General features: G+C 38.8%; 2 protein-coding genes across 2 annotated transcripts; both read left to right on the forward strand.

Annotated features, from left to right (window-relative positions):
• Positions 1-2,459: 2,459 nt before the first annotated feature.
• Positions 2,460-11,547, forward strand: LOC113008296 (acetylcholine receptor subunit alpha). Its single transcript, XM_026145620.1, has 9 exons — positions 2,460-2,698; positions 4,640-4,782; positions 4,884-4,928; positions 6,291-6,400; positions 6,822-7,017; positions 8,308-8,545; positions 10,231-10,454; positions 10,663-10,899; positions 10,998-11,547. Exons 1-9 carry the CDS (start codon positions 2,656-2,658, stop codon positions 11,124-11,126), a joined length of 1,365 nt encoding a protein of 454 aa, XP_026001405.1. The 5' UTR covers positions 2,460-2,655; the 3' UTR covers positions 11,127-11,547.
• A 2,152-nt stretch (positions 11,548-13,699) lies between these two features.
• Positions 13,700-25,898, forward strand: LOC113007984 (integral membrane protein GPR155). Its single transcript, XM_026145075.1, has 16 exons — positions 13,700-13,943; positions 14,152-14,679; positions 15,298-15,697; positions 16,047-16,215; positions 16,312-16,467; positions 17,765-17,848; positions 18,009-18,129; positions 18,251-18,332; positions 18,587-18,677; positions 18,773-18,971; positions 19,676-19,765; positions 19,924-20,054; positions 20,652-20,747; positions 20,837-20,901; positions 25,188-25,322; positions 25,565-25,898. The coding sequence occupies exons 2-16, from the start codon at positions 14,217-14,219 to the stop codon at positions 25,758-25,760; spliced, it is 2,478 nt and encodes an 825-aa protein (XP_026000860.1). The 5' UTR covers positions 13,700-13,943; positions 14,152-14,216; the 3' UTR covers positions 25,761-25,898.
• The last annotated feature ends 1,557 nt before the right edge of the window (positions 25,899-27,455 follow it).

Genomic DNA, 27,455 nt, shown 5'->3' on the forward strand with positions numbered 1-27,455 from the left:
TTGAAAAGCATTCACAGTATTGTTCTTCTAATCTTTATTATTATATTTTATTATTATTATCTATTCCGTACGTTTTTTGAAAGCCAACTCCTTCAAAACCGTTCAACTTAGAAAAACCATTCAAACACCGTTAGATTCCTATTCTTTTGGACAACATTGCTTCTATTTTTCTCATTTTTAACATTTATATTTTTAATTTTATTCAACTTTTTTCAACAAAAATTTATAATGTATTTCAATGGGGAGACCCTTCAAATTCTCATTCAACTTCATCCTCTTTAAACTGTATCTACTTCCACATACATTGACATAGAGCCACCATTCAAACTTTAAAACGAAGACAAGACATTCAACTATTCAACTTGTATTTATCTTTTCAATATCTATTATACTTTTTCTTCAGTTCCAGTTTAAGTTTCATGATGTTTTTTCACCCGTTTCAGAGTTTATAATGGGTGTGTATGGGACGGAATGTTGGGGCTAGAGTGAGGCAGCTCAACTGCTAGAGTGAGAGGAGCAAAAAAATTAATCTTAAAATCTTTTTTAAAACTGCTGCTGTGTCCGCAGCGTTTGCTCTACAGGTATGATTTTACCCTCAAAATGTAGCCATCGCTGTCCTCTTTCATCCAATGTGTTTACTATTGTACTAGGTGTTATGGTTCTTTCATAAATGTCACCAATGCACAGCCTCCTCCCTCCAACTCTTCCATAGACTCTAATGTTAAAATCGCTCAGAAGGTTGGTTTGAAAATCAGAAGAGCATGGTGTCTTTCCACTGTCACCATGTCCATATAATAAACTCCACAGGCATGAAAACTGAGAATTCAGTAGACTAGAAGCTGCTGTCGCTCACGGTGAAAGAATTTTGTCAATACGACTTTTACTTTTCATTTGGGAACGATTTGTTTCGGCCTGACTTTTCTGTTCATTTTAAGCAGCAAAAGTGAGGCGCATGTCTGTGTACGTGTGTATGGAGCCATTGGGTGCGGTCACTATAGCAACCAGGCTCACACCTGCCTGCTTAACGAGCTCTGCCTGCCACTGTGCCAAGATTCATCTTAAACACTTCTCTTTCAACTGTTGCTGTGTCCACAGTGTTACAGCCATCATTTTACCCTCAAATTGTCGCCATTATTGTTCTCTTTCCAACACCGTGTCTTTCAAAGCTCAGGCATTTAAACTTTTTAAACCGTGTGGATCAAAGTGGAGGGATCACATTTTCTTCATTCAGTGATTCAAAGAATATGACCTTTTAATATTCATTCAGATGTTTTCTGACTCTAAATGTTCTTTTCTCATTTCTTAGGGTTTTCTAATTTACATTTAAAACATTTTCAGCTTTTTTCCAACTTCTTCTTCTGTGTAACCTTCAGCTTTTAGCAGTTCAGCACCTTTGTTTTCAGGTTAAATTTGATTTTTTGATTTTTTTTTTAATTTCATTCAATATTTTTAACTCAAAATTCAGCAATTAATTCATTTCAGTGCATACATTCAGATTCAAGCATTCACACTGCAGTTTCTTCAGAAAATGCACTTTCTAGTTTCCTTAAGTAGCCTTCAGGAATAGTTGTAAGACATTTCTCCTTGTAAGACATTTAAAGCTCCTCTTTGGATGCTGTCTGCCTTTTGTTCCATTCACTATCAACATGATCCCACACTGCTTCAATAGTGTTGACATTTGGGCTCTGGGGAGGCCAGTCTATGATGAATGGTGTTCCATTGTATCTTGATGCATGTTCAATCATCCAGGTAAGGAAATCCCAGAAAGTTGATTCTGCTCACAATAGATATGCCAAGTTGTCAGCTCTTCGGACGTTACCTTTTGGAGATTCAGTTAAAGAAATGGGAACATATTATGTGTTTTGTGACAGGCTGCTTGAAATAACGTAGCTAAAGATACTATTTAAAATGGGTTCTGTGATGAGTAGACACAAAAACATCCGTTTTGTTAGGTGCTTTTTATATGCTGGATTAATACACAGGTCAGTGTTAAATGGCTTAACAACCAAACAAAAGCATTTTTCTAAGAATGGTCACGTGCAAGGAATGGATTAAAAATGAGCGAAAAACCAAACAATGTCCAAAAGAAAAACTGGAGAACGATTGCTAAAGATCACTTAAAAAAAATTAAAAGAAACATCTTGTAATGTTGAACCAATTAAAATCATCTGTCACACTTGAATTTTTGTTTTTGTTTTTTTTTTTGTCCTGTGGCACAAACTCATAAAGACAGATTTATCAGTGTGGAGACATCATTTTGATTTACACAGGTCTGTAGATAAGGATTTCAAAGCTTCAATAACAGATTATTAGAAAGAGAAAACGCACAGAGCAAGCATGCTCCGTGTCTTTGCACCTAGAGGTTGTGTGTGGCCAAGTTCATGATGCGATATTTCAGGGGTGGATTACTGTGGAATGTTGATCTTATATGTTGTGTCCCTCTCAAATAACAAGCGTTGGCAGGCAGTCTCTCACATCCACTGTGCCACAATAACAACCAGGCTGCCAGTGGAGAGCTTGAAGGTTGTACAGTAAGTCATTTGCCAGCGCTAAAAGAATCTTTTACGTGGTTCAATGCGTTTTAATTCTCGAGTCATCGACAGGCAGCGTGTCGAAGATGGATCTTAGTTTGGATGCCTGAGTTTACTCGCGACAATGAATGTTGTGATTTTTATTTTTCATCTAGTCACCCTAACAGGTAAGAAATTGTTCTAAACTAATGTGTGCTTGATAACTTTTGACATAGTGTACTCGCCTTTTTTACATTAATTAAATGTTTCAGACATCAGTTATAATTATACATAAATAAAAATACAAATAAATTCCTCATTAATTATATTTACAGAAACTTCTCTGAGGTCAGTGTAAACTGATCCAATTCACAGAACACAACTAATGAGCAAATTTAAGCTTTGTACAAACTGGCTCTCTTGCGAGGCCAAGTACAGTGAGGCTTTTTCTTCTGCGTTTCAACCCTTCATCTGCCTGTCACCACATGAAGTCATCTGCATAATTATAGACAGGCAATTCCTTAGTTTACTGTGTTGAATGTCCCGAGAATCATTCAAGCATTCAAACTACATGTTGCTGTAAAATGGCCTTCATTTCAAGGTCAAGGGAAACGAAAGGAGGTCCTGCTTTGGCTTGTGACAGATGCGTAATGGAAAATGGAAAAAGAATATCTCTGTTAACAACCCACACAGTGGAGCCATCACATGTTTCAATGAAGTGTTGCCAAAATTAAACTCTCTGCACATACACACTGTTTGTTGTGTTTACACTACAGGCAGTCCCTATGTCTCCAGGACACAAATATATTGACAAAAACGAAGCCAAAATGCAGAAGCAGTGCGTAAAAAAATTAAGTAATATCGAAGATTCAGTGCCCGAGTTGTCCAGAGCCTGTCCTCACCTCCTCACCACTCCACCATTGTATTTAACAGTTGGAGGATGTTTGTGCTGATATGCTGTGTTTAGTTTTCGCTCAGTGTGATGCCGTGCATTACTGCCAGACATCTCCACACTAGTCTTCTATGTTGTCCCAGAGGTCTTGTAGTTTGTTCAGATGCAACTCTGCAAACCTTGGCTCTGCTGTCATGTTCCTTTTCTTCCCTCCTGGCAAACCTTCCAAACAAGCAACTGTTAATTTGTACTGTTGTGAACTTGAAAATGAAATTGAACGTGCACAGGCCAGTAGAGCTCTCTGTGCATTGCAAAGTCTAACTTTGGGATGATTTTGCTGGGACATCAACTCATGGGAAGATTGGTTTTCCACTTGCAAACAATCTTTCTCACTATTAACCCTGGAGAACCCATGGGGTCAGAGCCGACCCCATTGGTTTTCTAGGGAAACCATGGGGTCAAATTTGACCCCATGGGTTCTCCAGGGTTAAATGATGGATGATTGGCATGGGCCTTATAACCTCTCCCAGATTGATGGGCAACAACAATTCCTTTGCAATTCCTTAATCCAGTGCTGATTTTTGCTCCTTAGCATTCTATTAAAACACACTTGAATGTCCCAGAACAGCAAAATGCCCAAACTTCTGCTTTTATAAAGGTGCTCACACTTGCTGATGATTAGTTAACCAACTGCATTTTACTAGCAGCACCTGGCTGCTACCTATCCTTTTAATTCCTATGAAACCAGTCATAGTATAATTAGTTTTTTACTCACAAATTTTGCATTTTTACTCAACTTTTGTTAAATAAATAACAGAACAGTATATTTTTTCATGTCTGTAGTTCATCTGAGGTAATATTTAAATAACTTCAAGTCCTGCTAAGGAAAAAATAATAATGTCCAGATACAAAAACCCTTAAAACCCTTAGAACTAAAAGGTATACTTTCTTTTTACAGTCTGCATGTATACGTTTTATTTATATATCAAGTAAAAGTCTATTTTACATTGTAAAATTTCATGTCAGCACATTAAGAGTTATGCAGCACACATACTATAGATACTACACATTATCACGTCTGTTTTCCAGTCACATTAATTTAAGTCACCCTAAGTGTCAGGTGTTCTTAAAAACCATCTGATTTTCCAGCACTCAAGGAGAGCTACCAAGAGTGGTGTCACTGTTTAAATGACTCCAGACGTAACTCATCACAAAGCAACTATGTTGTCTGTTTCAGGCACGGCCTGGGGCTCCTTGGAAGAAACACTTCTATTTAAAACCCTTTTCACTGGTTACAATAAGGTTGTCCGTCCTGTCAGTCATTTCAAGGACAAAGTAAACGTTACTGTCGGTCTTCAGCTCATTCAGCTCATCAGTGTGGTGAGGTCTTAGTTCGCAGTATATCACCTGTCATAAGATTCACTGTTGTCACACAATGCTAATCTCTGTATGAGTAACACAACACATTTTTGGATCCACAGGATGAGGTTAACCAGATTGTCACCAGCAATGTGCGACTGAAACAGGTTTGTTAATTTTTTGTTGTGTTGTCGTGTATGAAGGAGAAGGAAGGTATTCCTCTATAGTCACTTCTGGCATTGACAAAAAGGCCAAACTCAGTCTAATATTATCCTGCACTGACTTTGTTTTGATAAAAATTCTTCCTTTAATTCATTGGTAGGTGATTTTTGCCAAATACCCAGGATACTATTTTATATTTTATACTATTACTTCCTCTAGTATTGTTCAAAAAAGACAGATTAACCAAAAAAATCTGAATTCGAATTATTATATGCTGTCAGCTTGAAGAAACACAATGAAACACAGAGTAGCTGGTACTCCTCTACAACACTGCAAATTTTGGTATCAATCTGATTCTTTTGGAGAATTGGAATATAAATGTGCCTGTCTCTAAAACCCTTTGGATCAGTTTCTGTTGTTTAAATTATGGTACTTGTTTGGGGTAAATTATATTTTTTTGTTTCCAAAAAATAATGAATTAACCCAGGACAATGGGCTACATACTGACCATATAAGAAACAAAGTATTGATCCTGTCAGACTAGTATCGATGCAGTACCATAACCAGCATTGGTATCAATACTATGGGTATTTTGATAGACCCATCTACCTCTAGTAGCTGGACAGGGTTAGGGCAAATCCATCACTTCCTTTCAAACCAGGACCACAGCTATATTTTAGCTACCAAAGCCAATACAAGGAGGTTTTTCCCAGCTGGCTGGGATTTTTCCCTACCGACACAGGGTCGCCACAGGGACACCGATGGTCTGTAGGGCTGCTGACCACTAACCACTAACAACCAATTGGGGAATATAAATTTTCCCCTCAGGACAGGTTCCCTATAGCCTGTTCACTGACCAGTCTATAGGCCTGTGCGACTAGAGCTTTATTCACCTGTTCCTACAATGTTTGATTGTCGCACATCCGAAAAGACTGGTTAACATCATATGGTTAGTGATCACATGTCTGCAAAACCTCAAAAGTAGACAGCAATCATTCCCACGAGAACTGCCTGAGAAATGACAAATCATCATTATGTTTGGTCTATAATTAACTCACACTTTTCTAAGTAGTTTATGATAAACTATGATCCAAACACCAAAAATCACAGAACAGTAACTATTGATTCATTACTGATTACTTCAAGATAGTTTGTTGTCCTCCAAGCATTGTGCAAAATACTTTGTCCCTCATTACTTCAGGCTTGCTTCACCATCATTGTGTCCACTTTCAGCATGATGATCAGAATTTTCACTCATTAACAGCTTTTGTGATGTTTTCTGTTTTTTCCACTAAACGAACCATTTATACTGGCTGCTATTTTTGAAGTATAAACTATTGTCCTGGCTGTCCCTCTCTGTATTTCAGAAATGGAAAGATGTGAACTTGCAGTGGAACCCAGAGGATTATGGTGGCATCAAAAAGATCAGAGTACCTTCCAGGGACATTTGGCGTCCTGATCTGGTTCTTTACAACAAGTACGTATTCAAGCTATAACTGACCAATGCCAGGTATACATATATTTTTTTTTTCCTAAAACAATTTCCTTAATAAAATTATACTTGACCTGAAAATTCTGACTGCAAGAAAACAATCAGCACACTCATTAGTGATATTTTGGATCACACATTTCTATACTTGCAGCATGTAGTGCGTGATAGCTTGGATTTCATTGTGCTAAATTTGGCCTCTGTATAGCAGATTCCCCCCCCCCCCCCCCCCCCCCCGTGCCATATGCTGCATTGACACACTGCTGTTTTTTTCCCTTGACAACCAGCTCTGCTGCCACAACAACTTGTGCCAACCGCACCCTGTCCTCAAGTGCTGATGTCCCCCAGCGTGAACATTTAACTTATTATCTCCTGTGTTGATGCCGCCTGTGCTTGTCTGTACCCGCAGTGCCGACGGTGACTTTGCCATTGTTCATGAGACCAAAGTGCTGCTGGAGTACACTGGGATGATCACATGGAACCCACCCGCCATCTTCAAAAGCTACTGTGAAATTATTGTGTTGCATTTCCCCTTCGACCTCCAGAACTGCAGCATGAAGCTGGGTACCTGGACCTACGATGGGAACTTGGTCGTCATCAATCCCGTAATACATATTACCCCATTCACAGGCTGTTTCTTAAAGTTAGTTGAGGAGATTTATGCCACTCTCAACTAGTCTGCCTCAGTCCAAAAAAAACAAAAGTGTACACAAAACCTACAAAATAATGACAAATGATAACTTCTGTTTTGCATGAATTAAAGACAAAATTATTAATTGACACAAGAACTCAAGCTGTCATTTATACATACACTAAAACGGTGTTGCAACATGTAAATAATTTCGTTTCCTTTATTTACACTGGCAAGGGCTAGACAAGAAGTTCCCCTTCTAGTCTTTCTGATAAGCTTGTAGACAACTACAGTTTTAGCCAACTAAATTTGAGGAAAAGTCATGAATTGCATATAAAGGATTGACAGAGTGACTATTACATCAGCCATTAAATTATTAACTGCTGTTTTAAAGCCTCAATTTCTGACTTTAACCATGCTTTGCTTAAGAAACCAGATGTACTACTTGGACAAGAGTGTGGCGTTAATCAGCTAGCACTAGCTAACTAGCTTGGTTAGCAAAGTGCACATGATACAAATACAAGCTTAAATTAAAATGAACAAACTGAAACAATCAGTCTGTTAGTTTTTTACTTCAACAAAATACTGAATAGGCTAAGATGCAACAGACTAAGAAGGTGCTTAATCTGTATGCCCACATTATAGCCACTTGTCAATCACAGCCATGTCTTAATCTCTTCGCTATATCTAGCACCCATATTTTAAGAATTCAACTGGAAATGAATCGACATCTATATAGTAATTTTCTAGGCTTTATCAGCTTCCACTGACCACTCGAAGCAATCAGTTAAATGTACTTAATAATGCATTCATAGGGTTCTTTATTTAATACCTCCCTAAAGAACCTCTTTTCCATGGCTAATCTAGAATCTCTAATTAACCAAGCTTGTGATTGGATGGAGAACCTGGAAATAACCCATTCAGGTACAAGAAGAGCATGCAAACTCCACAGAGAGAGCACAAGTGAGAGTCTGAACCAGGTATTTTCTTGCTGTGAGGCAGCAGGGCTAACCACATCACCACCATTGAAAAAGACTTAAACCCAGCGAGCAGGATGATAAATTAATGAGATTATTTATCAAGTCAAATGCAGGGTTATTTTCTCACAAACACTGTTACAATCTGACTTTCTTTGCAACCAGATGAAAAGAATGGAAGCAGATTTAAAGCTTACTAATTTAACTTTCTTTATAACTTTCTTTACATTTCTCTAGAAAATTTACATAATAGGAATAATTATCATCATATTCATATTTCCTGACAGGACAGTGACCGCCCAGATCTGAGCCACTTTATGGAAAGCGGAGAATGGGTGATGAAGGATTTCCGTGGCTGGAAGCACTGGGTGTACTACGCCTGCTGCCAAGACACCCCCTACCTGGACATCACCTACCATTTCCTCATGCTGCGGCTTCCTCTGTACTTCATTGTTAATGTCATCATCCCGTGCATGCTCTTTTCCTTCCTCACTGGCCTTGTCTTTTATCTTCCCACGGATTCTGGTATGTTTACACTGAAAAATGTAAACCAAACAATAAAACATCTATCATAGATCATAATATACAGAAAGTTTTAAACACATCCTCTCACTAAAAAAGATATAAACCATAATTCTTATTTGATATACTAATATACATTAATATACTTGAGGAAGTTTCTCACAATCTTGACAAATATAGTACTAGATTTATCTCGAGCTTTGCTTTTGTTGTATGCTTTTCAAATATTTTCAAAGGGAATCATTACCTGCGAGCCAATACTTCAGCCTCTTTGGAAAAATGGTATGTTGTTTCCTTTCAAGAGGCTGACAGAAAGATTTATGCCACTTTCATGTCTGGAAGGAACAGCCAGATAGCTAGCTTAGAAGTCTACAAGCTAAGCTATGTATAACATGTCCAAAGGTAACAAACTCCATCTACTAGTACTTGTAAAACCTCAGTAACCTTAAAACCTTAAAATTGCATAGACAATTGCAATTTTCACCTAAAAAAAAATCTGTTTAGAAAAGGAAACATTTAAAATGTTATTTAATCACGTTTTTCAAATCTGTTTAAGCACATTTGCTTGAGCTTCAGACAAAGCCAGCTCTTTTACTGTTTCTTGTGTATGTGTACATATATGCAAATGATGAAAATTGTCAAAATTAGACCATGGCCACTATTTGGCTTTCCTATTATGATATCAACTGAAACCGTGTTGGAAAAATCCTTAAATGCTGCCTGTCAGTCCAAAGTGTCTCTACACTGGCTTTTTCAGGAACTGCACAGCTTATGTGCACATCTGGCCATGTTCCCAGTGTGTCGGTCTGCTTCATTACCCAGAGTCCCTCTGTGCTGTCATGTCTGAAAGCAGGCCTTTGCTTTAATGTATAATACATCACTTGATCCCTGTTTCTGATATGGCTGCTGACAGGAGGAGGAGATGCTAGTGCCAAAAAAGATGCCCTCCCTGGGATAAATGCTCTTACTGAGCAACAACAAAAACAAACCCAAAAAAAAAGAACATGTCTCACATTTTACTCATGTGAAATGGTGTCAAAATCTCTTTATACTCCTGGCTTTATGAAAGAGGAAAAAAGTAGCCTATCACTGTTTGGATTTGATTTGCTTATTTGGGTGAACGATGCAAATGTGCTGCTGTATAAATTCAAATTAAAGTTAGTTGATGGAATTCAGGAAACAGCCCTCCCTGGTGGCAGTTTAATAAGATTGCATGTTCATGCAGTTTAATCTGCACGACATTTGCACCTATACCTTCATGTTTTTCAGGTCAAGTTATGGTCTAAACATGTTATCAGCCCTTCAGTGTATCGGGGATTAGTTATGGCATAAACATGGTGTCCTACATTTACCATCGTAGTTCCTAAGAATGTAATTACGTTATTTTCTTTCTTTTTTCTTTTTATTTGAATTATGTTTAGACTACTGAAGAGGTCAATAATAGTAAACAAGAGAAAAAAAAGATCAGATGAACATCTACGTATCATGTTCTGATCAAAACTGCATACTGCGAAATGGAATTTGAACTGAAATAATTTAATAGCCAATTTTATGTTCTTTGGTTAGTAAGTCCCTATTGTCACATGACCAGAAATATTTACACAGCTGACTGTGTTTGAATTTCTATACCTCATGCGGATTTTTACACAAACTAAGAAAGAGTGAATGGTTACAATGGTGTCTTCCAGGTGAGAAGATGACCCTCAGCATCTCTGTCCTGTTGTCTCTGACTGTGTTCCTGCTGGTCATTGTGGAGCTGATCCCGTCTACCTCTAGCGCTGTACCACTCATTGGGAAGTACATGCTCTTCACCATGGTGTTTGTCATTGCATCCATCATCATCACTGTCATTGTTATCAACACCCACCACCGCTCCCCGAGCACTCACACAATGCCAAACTGGGTCCGCAAGGTGAGCACAAGAAAGCAAAAGACTACATTTTGATAGTGGAGCTGAATAACTAAAGGAGTAGATTTGCTCAAGCGAGGCAAGCTTGAGTTTTTCTCCTGCATTATATTGCCATCTAGTGGTAACAGACTTAAAATGTTTTTTTTCTTCTTTATCCATCTTTTCTGGCATTGTACACTCACTGACACATTTTTCGTCTCCTTCATGATAGGTTTTTATTGAAACCATTCCCAACATCATGTTCTTCTCAACAATGAAACGCCCGGGAAAGGAAAAGCAGATAAAAACCATCTATGGTGCTGATTTTGATATCTCAGATATCTCTGGAAACCAGGCCTCTGCTGTTCCCTACTACTCACCCATCACAAAGAATCCTGATGTGCGCAGTGCCATTGATGGGGTTAAATACATCGCAGAAACCATGAAATCAGATGAGGAATCCAGCAGTGTAACCATCCTTATAATAAACTTTTTTCCTAATATGTTGCTAAAATCCAATCTAGAGTCCTGCAATTGATACATTTTCTCTAATGTTTTTTTTTTCAGGCTGCTGAAGAGTGGAAGTTTGTGGCCATGGTGTTGGATCACATTCTGCTTTGTGTCTTTATGGCTGTGTGTCTAATTGGCACATTAGCGGTGTTCGCAGGCCGCCTCATTGAGCTGAGTATGCTTTAAAGACCCATCCTTTATATTCTACCAGCTACACTTCTCAGGTGATCACATTCACCTTTGGTTTTTGAAGCTCCTGTACAGACCTGACAGCATTTACAGCTTGTTCTGCCTTTCTCTTGTTGTTTGTTTTTGGAGTGTGAACAATTGTATCCTGTAAGAACATGTAATTTGCAGTATTTTCATATTTATATTCAACATATTTTGACAGAGTTACTTTTTCCCTTGTGTGTATGGACAGGAACATGTGTGCAACTGGACATAAATCTAATGTTGTGTAATATTGTGCAGCTTTACTTGACACCTTTATACTGTACAGCTGAATAAAATTGTTTTGTCCTGTTACAAGGTGAGATATGACTGAAGGGTAGACTTTATAGCGCAATAAGCAGAAAAACAGATTAAAATTGATAGCCTCCTTCCTGCAGCTCCTTGCTTTATTCTGTTCTATTGTCCTGATACAAGAGCACTGGCACGTGCTTCATACCACTAAAAATATGAAAATTCTGACCTACACCTTCCAGGGTAAACATAGAGATTAGGAAAAAAGAATCCAGTTCTAGCTAATGTACGTAGCAGCACACGGCAGACTGACAACTTCTGGAGCATATTTGAATGTCTTTAATATCAAATGGTACATGTTAGAATCATAAAAGCTATAATCAAATTATAGCTGGTAATTGTGTTAATTGTGCCTAAGTTTAAAGCACGAGGGTCTGATTTATAATCGTGTCACTATTATAAGTCAGACTTATTTTTCTGAAGCACTTCTGCCTTTTGTTTCCCACGTCACTGTTTACACTGTACACCTTATGTCAACTCTCTATTTGAAATTCAAATATTAATGCAAATCAAAATTCAAATTCAAATTTTATTTGTCACGTACACAGTCATACACAGTACGATATGTAGTGAAATGCTTGGACAACTGCTCGTGACCTAAAGAGAACAAAAAAGGAAAAGGCTATGAATAAGATAGGAAATAAATATGAAAAATTAAAAAGGGTAAATTTAACTAGGAAGGAATAAAATATAAATTAAGGTTAAAAATGAAATAACTGTACAACACAAATTAGAATGAAGGGTAAATTTAACTGGGAAGAATAAGATAAAGATAAATATATAAATTAAAGTTGAAAATAAAATAACTGTACAACAAAATACACAATACACAATATAGAACTATATAAGAATGTATGAAGAAATCTAAATATAAATAAATATATACACAATAACAGCAGCTGTACAAGTAAAAAATGCAGATTCTGTACCTGTCCACTTTTACTTGTAATGTGCTTTTACATGCTTACTTAGCTCTTGGCTCCTCAGTTCACAGCAGTTATTTGACAGGTGCATGTGACACAGGCATTAGCTAACTTTTTTACTTAACTCTGTGGGCACACAGGAGACTAAATTTGTGGTATTTCTGGGTTTTATAGGTTGTATAAAATGTGCATTCCACAGTTAAGATACTTGGGAGAGTATATCAACATTTTAATTTCCCTGATATACTCCCACATCCCAGATAAATGATACTGCCATGCTTTGTGCTCATTTGAATGTAATACTAGAGATGTTGTTCTCCCCTGTTCCTTGCTTTACAATTTGCTACTGGGTCCACAGCAAGGTGCTGGAAACAATCCTAAGTGATTCTGGTTCATGTTGACATGACAGCGTCACACAGTTGGTGCAGATTTTTCACCTGCATGTTTTTCAGTGTTTTAGCTGACAGGAATGGCTCTCATCTGGTTCAGAGTTCAATGTATTGTGCATTCAGAGACGCTTTTCTACATACCTTGGTTGTTACAAGGGATAGTTTTAGTTATATCTACCTTCCTGACAGCTTGAACCACACTCACCATTCTGACTAACATGCAACTGCAACAAAAGTCTGCATAGCTCGTGACCAAGAATAACAAAAAACACAGAAAGATTTATGATCACAGAAGACAGAACATTTCATGCAAAAGATAACTCGTACAGTTAAGTATATCTTGTATTAAAAGATTATATGGAGACAAAACAGGATCCTTCCATTCAGCACGTGAGAAGGGCTGAATGTTAACATTTTCCATCACTGTCATCATTTTTATGATGATAACTGTGGTTCTCGTCATTTTTAGATTAAAGCCTTTTTAAAACTATAATTTGGCATAACATGCAGATACACCCTTTTCACAAAACTTTTGCTTAATTGAAAATTAGCATTTAAATGCTTTTTAGTCATTTAAGAGTCTTCAGTCTTTGGTAGCGATGATTGGTCATGTGACTTGTAGACGATACTCTACCATACTTGGCTGTTGTGAGGTGGCGGTTGAATTTCCCCGTACAGGGGCTTTCCAGACTTTAAAGTTTTTAAGCAGTTTAAATTTAGGTAGGCGTCTGGTAAACTAAACTTTTACTAAGTTTATGTTTGGGTTAAAATGCATCCTTCAAGCCTGTCTGTCAGCACTGCGGAAATAAGTGGTCATAGTTATGCCATCTTTCGTCTCTTATACGTATTTACGTTGTTTTCGAAAAGGATAGAAAGAAGGCGCTACGCCACGCCTCTTTTCACTATCTTGAAATGTGATTGGTTGAGATGTGTTGACAAATCATGGCTAATGAAACTTGTGGGTTGGATATTAAGCAACGCGGTCACGTAACAGTAAGAAGAGCGCTAGTGTCAAGTTATTTTTAAGAAGTTAGTAAAGGTGGAAGGCGAAGTTTGGATCGGTAAGAAGCTCTGATTAGTATCTGCCTCCAGCTTCACGTTAGCTCGCTGGCTAACTGACGGCTACCTAAATATGACTAGCGCATGGGTGCTCAACCGCTGCCAGACAGGTGAGACTGCATTATTAAAAAGATATATACAAGTTATATCGGTTGCAGTGATTTTTAACTATGTGTAAACAACGTTAAAACCTCTCTAAAAGCAGTCTTGTTAATATACGATATTATTTCGGTTAACTGACGTAGTTAGCTCTACGTGTGTAATGAGATTACAGCTGAACCGGTGATTTTAAAGGTTATAAGTGAAAGTTTTCCTCAGTGTCTCTAGTGACTGACAGTGCCGACTGGTGAGGAGGAGGGGATTACCGTTACGGCAAACCAGACATGACAGCTGGCGGCAGAGGGAGGGTCAACATAATGATGGAGGCACCGGAAAGAAGCCGCAGCTTCAACTTTTCATCTGAGGAGCTGGACTCCTCTGCCCTGTCCTCCAGCATGTCCATCGACAGGCTCTTCCCGGCTCTCCTGGAATGCTTTGGGATCATTTTGTGCGGGTACATCGCAGGGAGGGCAAACATTATCACCTCCACCCAGGCCAAAGGATTGGGGAGTTTTGTTTCCAAGTTTGCTCTTCCAGCACTGTTGTTCAAGAACATGGTGCTGCTGGACTTTGGTAATGTCATCTGGCCATTTCTCTGGAGCATCCTCATCGCCAAAGTGTGCGTGTTCTTCCTCGTCTGCATCCTCACATTGATAGTAGCCAGCCCCGTCAGTCGCTACAGTAAGGCTGGGCTCTTCTCAATTTTTGCTACCCAAAGCAATGATTTTGCTTTGGGATACCCTATAGGTAAGTAACTTTTAATCCCAGCAAACACAAAGCTTGTCATTCAGAGCTGTGACGTGTAAACATGTTGTCCCATTGTTTGCCCATCCATCATACTCAGAGTTCAGTTCCCCAGGATTTTATTATTTGTTAGCAAACAGATTTTGATATCACTGCTTTTGCGGCTTTTCTTTTATTCACATCAAGTTCATCCATAAATAAATAAATAGAGTGGTAGATATAATGTGAATCAAAACTGCACCCAGTTGAAAAAGTCAATTTAAGTTCAAATTAACTGACTAGCATTAACTGTATATCTTTAATATTTAATTATATAATGTTTACGTGGCCAGAGATGCTTTTTGTTTTGCACTCACTTCAGCACTTCCATCCACTGTCTTCCTTCTGGGATGTTTCAGATTAAGCCTGATTTTCTGCTTTATGCTTAAAGTCAGAAATAGAATCAAGCTATTGCAGTGATAGGAGTTATGATCACCTGTTCATGATGCAGCACACTCACATTTCTTAATTTTACTACAAACTACTGTATAACATTTTGTAGGTATCCAGCTCGGCTTTGTTTTAAACCTTTTACACATTTCTTCATCATTTTTATTTTTTTTGCTTTATCTTCATCCACAGTTGAAGCCCTGTACCAGAGTACATATCCAGAGTACCTCCAGTATATCTACCTGGTGGCACCTGTGTCCCTGATGTTTCTCAATCCCATCGGCTTTGCCCTCTGTGAGATCCAGAAGTGGAAGGATCAGGGGAACCATCAACAGAGCAAAGTAGTGATTGTGGGAGTTGTAGTTTTACAGGTCATAAAGAACCCCATAGTATTTATGGTTGTTATCGGCATCATTGCCCACTTTGTGCTGCACCAAACCATTCCCGTCTTCATGGCTCAGTTTGTGGATGGCTTGGCTAACTCTTTCGGGGGAGCAGCTCTGTTCTACCTGGGCCTGTCCATGGTGGGCCAGTTGGGGAAATTAACCAAATCTACAGTGGTGACACTGATATTACTTACTACAGCAAAACTGTGAGTGGAAGTCATTTAGATTTTTATTGCACTTGATTTTCTAGAAGAGGGCGATATTAGTGTTATCAGACAACCTTGTCTTATTTTTATGAGGTGTACTATGGAAGTTTAGAGAGAGTCAGCATGTTCAGGCTTTTCAAAGTGCTCCCACCATGTTGTTTTGTGCTGATGCTTTAGATGAGTCAGACCTTTCTCTGACCAAAAGCTGTTATCAAATAGATGACATATTAAGTAGTCTCAGGCACAGCATGCTAGTCAGTGCATGTAAAGTTTGTATAGTTACACTGCATTTCACATCAGTGTTAAATAAAGCTTCAGGTAATGGTACATGACTTGATTTGGCTTTCAGGTTACTAATGCCCCTGATTTGTAAGGACATGGTGGATCTGTTGGACAAACGCAACACCAGCGCTTTGAACCACTCCAGCCTCTCTGATTACGCCTTTCTTTATGGAGTGTTTCCCACTGCACCGAGTGTGGCCATCTATGCCGTTTATTATAACGCAGAGCTAGAAGTTGTGAGTTCTTTACAGCTTCCTGCCAACATACCATCTACCTTGTGCTTTCTCTCTCTAACTCACTGTGCATGCTTTCTTTGTTCTGATTCCTGACAGGTAACTGCTGGGATGGTGATCAGCACTTTCCTCTCAGCTCCAATAATGTATGTTTCTGCCTGGTTACTCACGATCCGTTGGACGGATCCTCAGCGTTTAATGAATTCACTGCAGAACGTCAGTTTCAACATAAGCATCGTGAGCTTAGTTGCACTGGTGAGTCACAGCTAGTTGACTAATCATCTATTCTTTATCAGCTGATCACTGTTTAAATGTATCTCAGTGGATGGGAACTAAGGTCATAGTGAACTCAAAGTTGCCTCTACTTAATAACGCACAGGGCGCTCACTGACTGTATTTTCTTTTTAAGGTCAGCTTTATTAATACTCATCTCCTGTTTATCTGCTCTGATGTTCTACCATTCAGGACAAGTAAATTAGAGATGCAGGCAGTCTTTGTAGATGTTTAAACCACATTGGCAAACTAACCTTAAAAGTCTATGCCACTAACAGGATATGCAAGTAGACAGATGTTTTAGTGACTTGCAGAGTTGCTTCCTCATTCTTTGCCTGTTGATATATCTTTTAAGGAACCTGAAACTTGTTGCCACGATTATCTTTTTGCAATGATTAAACAACATTGTTTTCTTTTTTTATTGTTTCCCTTCAATGTTTCCATTTTTTTAAACATCCACCAAGGAGATTACATTTTTGGAAGTGTTGTAGGAGTGTAGAGTGGGGTCACATGGTCAAAGTGTGCCACATTTGTATGGAACAATCATTTGAAGATTTGGAAGTTTTTCGTGTAACCCATATACTCATCTCTGCTCCTTAACCCCTATATGCCAATATGTTGTACTGACTACATATTGGCATATGGGGATTCTAAATACCATGTTATCTTGGACCTTTGATCACTTATCCAAGGTCAAACTTTCAAAAAATGCCCTTTATCTTTAAAAGTATGCCTGCATATCTGCTGCCTTTGTTTGTATTGGCAACAGGAAATGATACTGGTATATGTGAATTCTAAATGTCAAATGATAGTTTGCATCCAAATTTCACATTAGACCTGTGATCTCACTTTTTACTTGGCATCTGCCTTTTTTCACATTGAAAGAAAAGTTTTAAAGATAAAACCTTTGTAGCTTTAAAGAAAAGAGAATGTGCTGCCTATTAAGTTAGAAATATACTCTTGTATAATGTTACATAATAAGCTCAGGTTATAAATTACCTACTACCTAGTATCTATTACTTACTCTCACAAAAATGTTTTTCTTCGAGATATAATACTATCTGCTTAAAAGTAGATACTGCCCAGAGAATAAACTGTCTTGATGGAAGTTTGCTCCCTCAGAGTGCTTGTTGTTTAGTCATGTGTTTCATAGTTCTCAGTAATTTCCCGTTTACTTTCTTCAGAAAATGAACAACCAGTCACCACTAGTGTACTATTTCTGGTAAAGTCTTTGTCTTTGCAATAATAGATAATTTACAATCCATGTTTTCTCTCACAGGTGTGGACTATTGCCGTCATGTTTTTAAGTAAAAAATTCAAAAGGCTGCCTCACTTGTTTACAGTTAACCTTTTCTTTGCACAGGTAAGCATGGTATTGCATTCATGAAAAACTAATAGCACCATTAATGTCTAATATGTCTAATGATTAAGTAAATCATATAAATCATATCTATATGAAGGAACTCACCTGTGGGCATTCAAAAATGACTAAGTGCCTGTATTTGTTATTTTGTTCTCTGTAGGTTCTGACTTGCATTGGGATGATCTTGTGGAACTTCGTAGTGAAGGAAAATAACTTCATTGGTCAGGTCCTGACTTTCACCTTATTATGTACCTCACTCTACAGCACTTTTATATGGCCAGGTACGCACACTACCATCTACCACAGGAAACCTACATTGAACTAATTCATGTTGGTTCATACTGGTGAGATGTATCTGTAGTGTGACTACAAATTTTGAAATTGATGTTTTGTTGTTTTAAGGTTTGATAGCACTCTCACTTGTGCTCTTGAAGTCTGAGGATCTGAAAGTTTCACCGGGCATGTTGGTCATTGCGGGCTGGGGGTAAGAGGAATGTGCACAGACTGGAAAACACGTCACTTTGGTTTAGACTGACATTCATGATGCAATCAACAATGTAAATGAATGAATATATCATAATATAATGTGATTTTGCATGACACCAACTCACTTAAAATTAAATAGTAAAAAAATGTATATCTGCAACCAAGTGTCATGCACGTTGTTCAGGGTAATCCCATTGACCTGGTTTTTATATTTTAATACTGTGACTGAATTTGTTGTATCTATGGTTGCAGGATTCCAGCTTTAATAACTGCAGTTTTGCTCATTTGTGGGGAAAAAATGTTTGGAGTCATTGATGCAGCTTTCTTCTATGGCAGAGCACAGGTAATAATACCCGGCGAAGTCATTTTCCTGTTTTCTGCCATGAAATTACAGATAATGAAATACAACCTGTATACAATTTGGATGTTTTCTTTCAGATAATCTGCACCACATTTGTAGTTGCCTTCAGCATATTCCTGGGAGGAGGCTCTCTTGTGTGTCTCAGCAGAGGAAGCTGGGCCCAAAATGTCCAAACTGAAGAGGTGAACTCATTTGACTCTCCAGAAGATCCTTTGATTGAAAATGAACCCGAAAACCAGACCGTGTTTGAGACTGACCCCCCACCAAGAGATCAAGGTGCGTTCTGGTTTGCCAGATGTCTGAAGCGAGATGTTATAATTTAAATCTCCTGATCAAGACTTGAGCATGCACATAGAGATGTCAGTTGTTTACAGCCAAGTTGGACTGGAAATCCAAAGTTCAAATTAACCCTTATCTACTAGTTTTCTACAGTATACTGCCGCACAGTGCAACCCCTTCCTCTCAGATAAGGTTTCAGTTAATCACGTAGACAAAGTCTCTGCAGTTACCAAAAAGCAAAATACACACACAAAAAAAATCTTTTTTCCCCAAGGACGTACTGAAGACACAATTCTCTACAGCAAGGAAGCTGGTTAATGCTGAGAAAGGAGTGTCAGAAAGGAACAAGTTCGATGCAGTGCTTTTGTTTTGCTACATGCCACTGATTCATGGTCATAGTTCCAGTAAGCAAGACACATTATTGCAAACTTGCAAACCAGTTCTGCAAGTAGTGAAGAGAAACTGTTTGAATGATTCAATACAAGAGTTTATTATCTTGTGTTGTAAGTACTTGTGTTGTATCAGCAAAAATATTTGTCACTAGTATTTTTGGGGGGACTGTATTTTCATATGCATTATTCATAGTCAGTGAAAGTACTTTACTTACTTTCCTGGAACTTGTATTTTATTGAATATCTGCATCCTGTGTAAAATGAGATAAGCTGAGAATTGCTTCCAAATATTTCTTTTTACTTTATCAGCATGCCTCGTATGTGACTGTGCACCAACCCAGCCCCTGCCTGACATGATCATCAGTGCAGATATGAGCAGCACACCAGCCACACAAGCAGGTACTGCACTGATAAGAAACTGACATTAGTGTTTTTATTGTGAGACTTCAAAAAGCAGTAGGATTTAGTTCATTTTATAGTATATGAGCATCAAACTGAATATTCTTGTAATTTATCAGGTTTAATTATTTCCTTATTTGTTTCGCTGCCCCCCTCAGGTCAGTGTGAGAGCAGGTGCGAGTCCACAGACTGCCTCCTTGTCCAAGTGGAGGAGCTCCAACAGGTTGCAGACAGACAAGTGGCCCGTCATGTGCTCATGTGTCTGCTTCTGACTGTCAGCCTGCTTGCTGTGAGTAAACAACCACCTTTCAGTTCTACAGTGACATGAAGTCAGCCTTCATCCGCCTGCATTATTATATTTAGTGCATCTCAAACCAAATCAGATACAAATGGCTGAGCTGTGTAATTTCCAACTCCTGTCACTGGAAGACTTTAAGAAACACATTCAGAGACCCCATTAGAAAAGTCATGCGTCTGGCTCTTTATTTACTGTTACATTGAATTTTATATATTTTTATTACTGTACGAAGAAATCTTAAAATAGTGTATTAGGGACATCTAGATTAAAAAACTGAAAGTACAAGAAAAGATACTAGGTATTGCTGGTAGATGCTTTGGTATACTTTCATGTGTCAGCTGCCATGTAGTTCCTTTTCGTATATTATGAGAAATTACTGATTCTGGGCTTAAATTAAAAGCTTTTCCTTATTGCTGAAGCCAGTTTTAAAACATATAATTTGATCTCACTTATTCACTGCAGGCATACGAGGGAGGGACTCTTTTTGTTTTAATGAAGGTCCACTCAGCTGGTTCTACAAGCTGGTTCAGTGAACAGCGTTAGTTACTATTTCTAGTTCAAAGGTCTTCTTACATCCTGTTTTCACAGAATTTGTCCAGCTGCGTGTGGCTGCTCTTTAACCACAATCCTGGTAGACTCTACTTGGAGTTGCTCTTCTTTTGTGCTGTGGTCAACTATGGACAGGTTTGTGTTAGAAATATCCTGTTACCTATTCATGACTGTATACTCACACCCACAGCACTAAAGTCATGCTTCTCTTTTCCTGTTGACAGGGACTTCTCTCCTTTGCTCTTTTTGGGCTGGACAAACATTTGATTTTACTGCCGTTTAAAAAGAGGTAAATGGCTTTTATATGAAACTGCCAAATTATAAAGCACATTCAGACATTTTTAGACACTTACTGGCCACTTCATTAGGTACACCTTACTAGTAAAAGTTGGACTTTATTTTTCCCATCAGAACTGCTTTCAGTCTTATGCAGGTAAATCAAATTTACCTGCTGGTTTATATGCTCACTGGCCACTTTATTAGTTACACCTTACTAGGTTGGATTCATTTTTGTCCTCTTAACTGCCTTAATTTTTCATAGCATAGATTTAACGAGGCACTGGAAAAATTCCTCAGAGATTTCCTCCAAACTGAAATAATAGCATCACACAGTTGCTTCAGATTTGTCGGCTGTACATCCATGACGCAAATCTCCCATTCCACCAGGTTCAGCGACAATGTTCAGTTGGTAGTAAGGAGCCGAAAGACAAGAAATATCCCCCACACTATTACTTCAGCACCACCGTACACCTTTGATACAAAGCGGGATTGACTCATACTTTCATGGTGGTTATGTCTAATTCTGACTCTGCCATCTGAATGTGGCAGCAAATAACTCGCAATTGTCCAATTTTGGTGAGTTGGTGTTTATTGTAGCCTCAGTTTCCTGTTCTTAGCTGACAAGATTGGTGCCTGTCTGCTTCAGGGTTCAATGTGTTGGGCATTCAGTGATGCTTTCTCACAAATCTTGGTGGTTGTGAGTGGTTATTTGAGTAACTTTTGCCTTCCTATGAGCTTGAATCCGTTTAGCCATTCTCCTCTGACCTTTGACATCAGCAAGACATTATTACCCAGAGAACTGCTGCTTACTGGATATTTTTACAGACCATTCGGACCTTAAAGATGATTGTTCAATTCAATTCAATTTTATTTATATAGCACCAAATCACAACAACAGTTGCCTCAAGGCGCTTTATATTGTACAGTAGAGATAGTGTCTGTCTCCCGAATCCAAACTGGAAGCTGGTTCCACAGAAGAAGGGCCTGAAATCTGAAGGCTCTCCCTCCCATTCTACTTTTAAATACTCTAGGAACAACAAGTAAGCCTGCAGTGTGAGAGCAAAGTGCTCTAATAGGGTGATATGGTACTACAAGGTCCTTAAGATAAGATGGGGCCTGATTATTTAAGACCTTGTATGTGAGCAGCAGGATTTTAAATTCAATTCTGGATTTAACATGAAGCCAATGAAGGGAAGTCAATACAGGAGAAATATGCTCTCTCTTTCTCATCCCTGTCAGTACTGTTGCTGCAGCATTTTGGATTAGCTGAAAGCTTTTCAGGGAGTTGTTTGGACATCCTGATAATAATGAATTACAGTAGTCCAGCCGAGAAGTAATAAATGCATGAACTAGTTTTTCAGCGTCACTCTGAGACAGGATATTTCTAACTTTAGAGATGTTGGGCAAATGGAAAAAAGCAGTCCTACATATTTGTTTAATATGTGCATTGAAGGACATGTCTTGGTCAAAAATGACTCCAAGGTTCCTCACAGTGTTACTTGAGGCCAAGGTAATGCCATCCAGAGTAAGAATCTGGTTAGATACCATATTTCTAAGATTTTCAGGGCCGAGTAAAATAACCTCAGTTTTATCTGAATTAAGAAGCAGAAAGTTAGCGGCCATCCAGGTCTTTATGTCTTTAAGACATTCCTGCAGTTTAACTAATTGGTGTGTGTTATCTGGCTTCATGGATAGATAGAGCTGGATGTCATCTGCATAGCAGTGAAAATGTATGCTATGTCTTCTAATGACACTGCCTAAGGGAAGCATGTATAATGTAAACAGAATTGGTCCTAGCACTGAACCCTGTGGAACACCATAATTGACCTCAGTGTGTGAAGAGGACTCTCCATTTACATGCACAAATTGGAGTCTATTAGATAGATATGATACAAACCTCTGCAGCACAGTACCTCTAATACCTACAGCATGTTCTAATCGCTCTAATAGGATATTATGGTCAACAGTATCGAATGCTGCACTAAGGTCTAGCAGGACAAGCACAGAGATGAGTCCACTGTCAGAGGCCATAAGAAGATCATTTGTAACCTTCACTAAAGCTGTTTCTGTGCTGTGATGAGCTCTGAAACCTGACTGAAACTCTTCAAATAAGCCATTCCTCTGCAGATGAGCAGTTGGCTGTTTGACAACTACTCTTTCAAGGATTTTTGATATGAAAGGAAGGTTGGAGATTGGCCTATAATTTGCTAAGACATCTGGGTGGCTTTTTACAGTGGGGCAAAAAAGTATTTAGTCAGCCACCAATTGTGCAAGTTCCCCCACCTAAAATGATGACAGAGGTCAGTAATTTGCACCAGAGGTACACTTCAACTGTGAGAGACAGAATGTGAAAAAAAAATCCATGAATCCACATGGTAGGATTTGTAAAGAATTTATTCGTAAATCAGGGTGGAAAATAAGTATTTGGTCAATAACAAAAATACAACTCAATACTTTGTAACATAACCTTTGTTGGCAATAACAGAGGTCAAACGTTTACTATAGGTCTTTACCAGGTTTGCACACACAGTAGCTGGTATTTTGGCCCATTCCTCCATGCAGATCTTCTCGAGAGCAGTGATGTTTTGGGGCTGTCGCCGAGCAACACGGACTTTCAACTCCCGCCACAGATTTTCTATGGGGTTGAGGTCTGGAGACTGGCTAGGCCACTCCAGGACTTTCAAATGCTTCTTACGGAGCCACTCCTTTGTTGCCCGGGCGGTGTGTTTTGGATCATTGTCATGTTGGAAGACCCAGCCTCGTTTCATCTTCAAAGTTCTCACTGATGGAAGGAGGTTTTGGCTCAAAATCTCACGATACATGGCCCCATTCATTCTGTCCTTAACACGGATCAGTCGTCCTGTCCCCTTGGCAGAAAAACAGCCCCATAGCATGATGTTTCCACCCCCATGCTTCACAGTAGGTATGGTGTTCTTGGGATGCAACTCAGTATTCTTCTTCCTCCAAACACGACGAGTTGAGTTTATACCAAAAAGTTCTACTTTGGTTTCATCTGACCACATGACATTCTCCCAATCCTCTGCTGTATCATCCATGTGCTCTCTGGCAAACTTCAGACGGGCCTGGACATGCGCTGGCTTCAGCAGCGGAACACGTCTGGCACTGCGGGATTTGATTCCCTGCCGTTGTAGTGTGTTACTGATGGTGACCTTTGTTACTTTGGTCCCAGCTCTCTGCAGGTCATTCACCAGGTCCCCCCGTGTGGTTCTGGGATCTTTGCTCACCGTTCTCATGATCATTTTGACCCCACGGGATGAGATCTTGCGTGGAGCCCCAGATCGAGGGAGATTATCAGTGGTCTTGTATGTCTTCCATTTTCTGATGATTGCTCCCACAGTTGATTTTTTCACACCAAGCTGCTTGCCTATTGTAGATTCACTCTTCCCAGTCTGGTGCAGGTCTACAATACTTTTCCTGGTGTCCTTCGAAAGCTCTTTGGTCTTGGCCATGGCGGAGTTTGGAGTCTGACTGTTTGAGGCTGTGGACAGGTGTCTTTTATACAGATGATGAGTTCAAACAGGTGCCATTCATACAGGTAACGAGTGGGGGACAGAAAGGCTTCTTACAGAAGACGTTACAGGTCTGTGGGAGCCAGAGATTTTCCTTGTTTGAGGTGACCAAATACTTATTTTCCACCCTGATTTACAAATAAATTCTTTACAAATCCTACCATGTGGATTCATGGATTTTTTTTTCACATTCTGTCTCTCACAGTTGAAGTGTACCTCTGGTGCAAATTACTGACCTCTGTCATCATTTTAAGTGGGGGAACTTGCACAATCGGTGGCTGACTAAATACTTTTTTGCCCCACTGTAAGTAAAGGTTTAACTACAGCCAGCTTGAAGGCCTGTGGTACATAGCCGATTATTAGAGATGAGTTGATCATATTTAAGATTGAAGCATTAATTAACGGCAGGACTTCTTTGAGCAGATTGTGAAGGAAATCCCTGTAGGTCAGCAGTTTCTGAAATACTCAGACCAGTCTGTCTGGCACCAACAAACATGCCACGTTCAAATTCACTTAAATCACCTTTCTTTCCCCATTCTGATGTTCAGTTTGAACTTCAGCTTGTTCTCTTGACCATGTCTACGTGCCTAAATGCACTAGGCTACAGCCATGTGATTGGCTGATTAGACATTTGGGTTAATGAGCAGTTGAACAGGTGTACCTAACAAAGCAGCCAGTGAGTGTACAATGAATATAGCAAATGCACAATAGACTATGTTTACATTATATTACGGTGTCCGCTGATTTAATTTTGTTCTGTGTTTAGATTATACAGTCTGTGGTATGGAAAACAAGAAGAGCAGCCACAGAGTGATTTACCTGAGGAGATCAGGATGACCTGCACCCAGTTCACCAAATACCACAAGCAGCAGTGTTTTCATGACATTGTTAAAAAGAGAAGGTGAGAGCACATTGTCTTACTGACCACTGCTCTGGTTGAACACTGATGACAAATGCGTTTTCCAGTAATGTCTAGGCAAACCTTTGCTGATGCTCGGTGACTCACAAACCACAATACCTTCAAAACAAAATTATTCCTGATTCAGTCATTTTTCTGTGTGTGGGTTCTGTCTGCTCCTCTGTTTCTTGTGGCTCCTTTTACAGACAACTATCCTTTGGGTGAATTCTTCTTTTGACTTTCAGGTGTGGAAAGAAGACTATGGTGGACTGTTTTCTTGGCTGTGAACTTGTTGAGTGGCTTCTGCAGGTTGGTTTAGCTCAGGACCGTGGCGAGGCAGTACTCTACGGGACACGGTTACAAGAGGGTGGTGTGCTCCAGCACATCAAGCAGGAATACAGCTTCCAAGATAGTCCGCTGTATTATCGCTTCATGGCATAAGCTGCTTGCATTAAAAAATGAGCTGCTTTTTTTTTTTTTTTTTTTTTTTTAAGCCTAAAAGAAATTTCAGTCAAAACAGGAAATTCCTGTACAGCAAAAGACTCGATGTACTGTTCCCTTTAATGCAAAAAAAAAAAAGGCAGCTGTGTGTAGATTGTCTCAAAGGGAAGGAGGAGTGTATAATAACCACCTCAGTCTCTATATCCAAAATAACAAGTTTATTTCTGAGACACTGTGTCAAAGCCACATTGCTAAAACTTGAACATGAGCCGCACATATATTCCTATTCATCCAAATCTATTGTTTGGAGGCAACATCAAAAGGAGATACAACTTAAAAGCAGCCGAATAATTCCTGACTATGTGAAAAAGCTGTGACTTGCCTACTGTTTAATGCAACACACTTCAGGAAAATCAGGTCAGGCTTCAGATTGTGATGGATGTTTACAGAGAAGAGGTATTCTTTAAGGTGTGTAGGTGTATACTGTATGTGTCACACTGGAACTTCACTGGGATTGTGATTCAAGGGAAGAAGCTTCCAAAAGTAGATTCTTTTCTTTTTTTTGTTTTGTTTTGGAGTGCGGGACACTTTATTTGTATGTTTTATGCCATTCTGTGAGTGATGAAGCACAAAGAGGTGTTCTCATTTAAAAAAAAAAAAAAAAAAAAAGTGCGTGTGAGGGGGGGGGAAAAAAAAAAAGTCTCCTCTGCTTAATCCAGTCATTGATCTACTAGGACACCTTTGTGTTTCCTCACTCTTATCAAGAATATTTTATTTTGCCAAATAAATAAAGGGAAAGGACTCACATTTCACCAGTTAATTATTAATTTCGCATGAAGCAAAGGTATCGTTGCTTTGGAAACCTGTACTTGAACAGGTCTTGACAGTGATGTACATTATTCATACAGCTTTAACAAACAGCAACTGTCCAGTTCGATCAACATTTTTACTTGCTTTTGTTTGTCCATTTCAGTAACCACATAAAAAAGTAAACGTTAGCAAGAAAATCTAAGTCTTCACCTGAAAATGGGTTTTGTTTTAGAAGTTTGAGATGCTGCAGTTATTTTTTCCCCTCTCTCAGGTAAACAAGCAAATTAATTAATTTTCTAACTCTGATATTAACAGAATGTATGTAAATATCTAAGTTACTGTAATATAATGTGTATCATCACACATTGGCTAATAAAATAAAAGGTTTATTACCAAACCTTAACTCGTGTATTCATGAATTTGTTATTGAACAATTGAGCGAAAACTTAAACCTGCATTTTATAATGTGGCATTTATGAATTTTTCACTCTGATCAATTTTATGAACAATGGTTTTGAATATTACTCAGTTGTTTCATACTAGTTCATTGTACAAGACGGTTTTGGTTGTTTTTTTGTTTGTTTTTTAAAGGCCTGATTTAAAAAAGAGTCTAGTGTCAAACTGTGGAATCGATTTGTGGTTGCATGTAGATGTGGGCCTCTGTTTTTACAGTAAACAGACATTTCCTTCTGAACAGAACTTAAAAACAAGTTCACCCGAAAATCTGGATTGACGACACCACGTAGAAGTTGTTTTTCCATGTTTCATAAGCTACAGTACCTTATACCTTTTGTGATCCAGGTGCACACTTTTAGCAACTAGTGACCACAAAGGCCGAGTTACATATTTTGGTAAATTGTGGGCTTGAATTCATTGTGCAGTGGA

Source organism: Astatotilapia calliptera, chromosome 16, assembly GCF_900246225.1.
Source record: "Astatotilapia calliptera chromosome 16, fAstCal1.2, whole genome shotgun sequence".
Lineage (NCBI taxonomy): Eukaryota > Metazoa > Chordata > Actinopteri > Cichliformes > Cichlidae > Astatotilapia > Astatotilapia calliptera.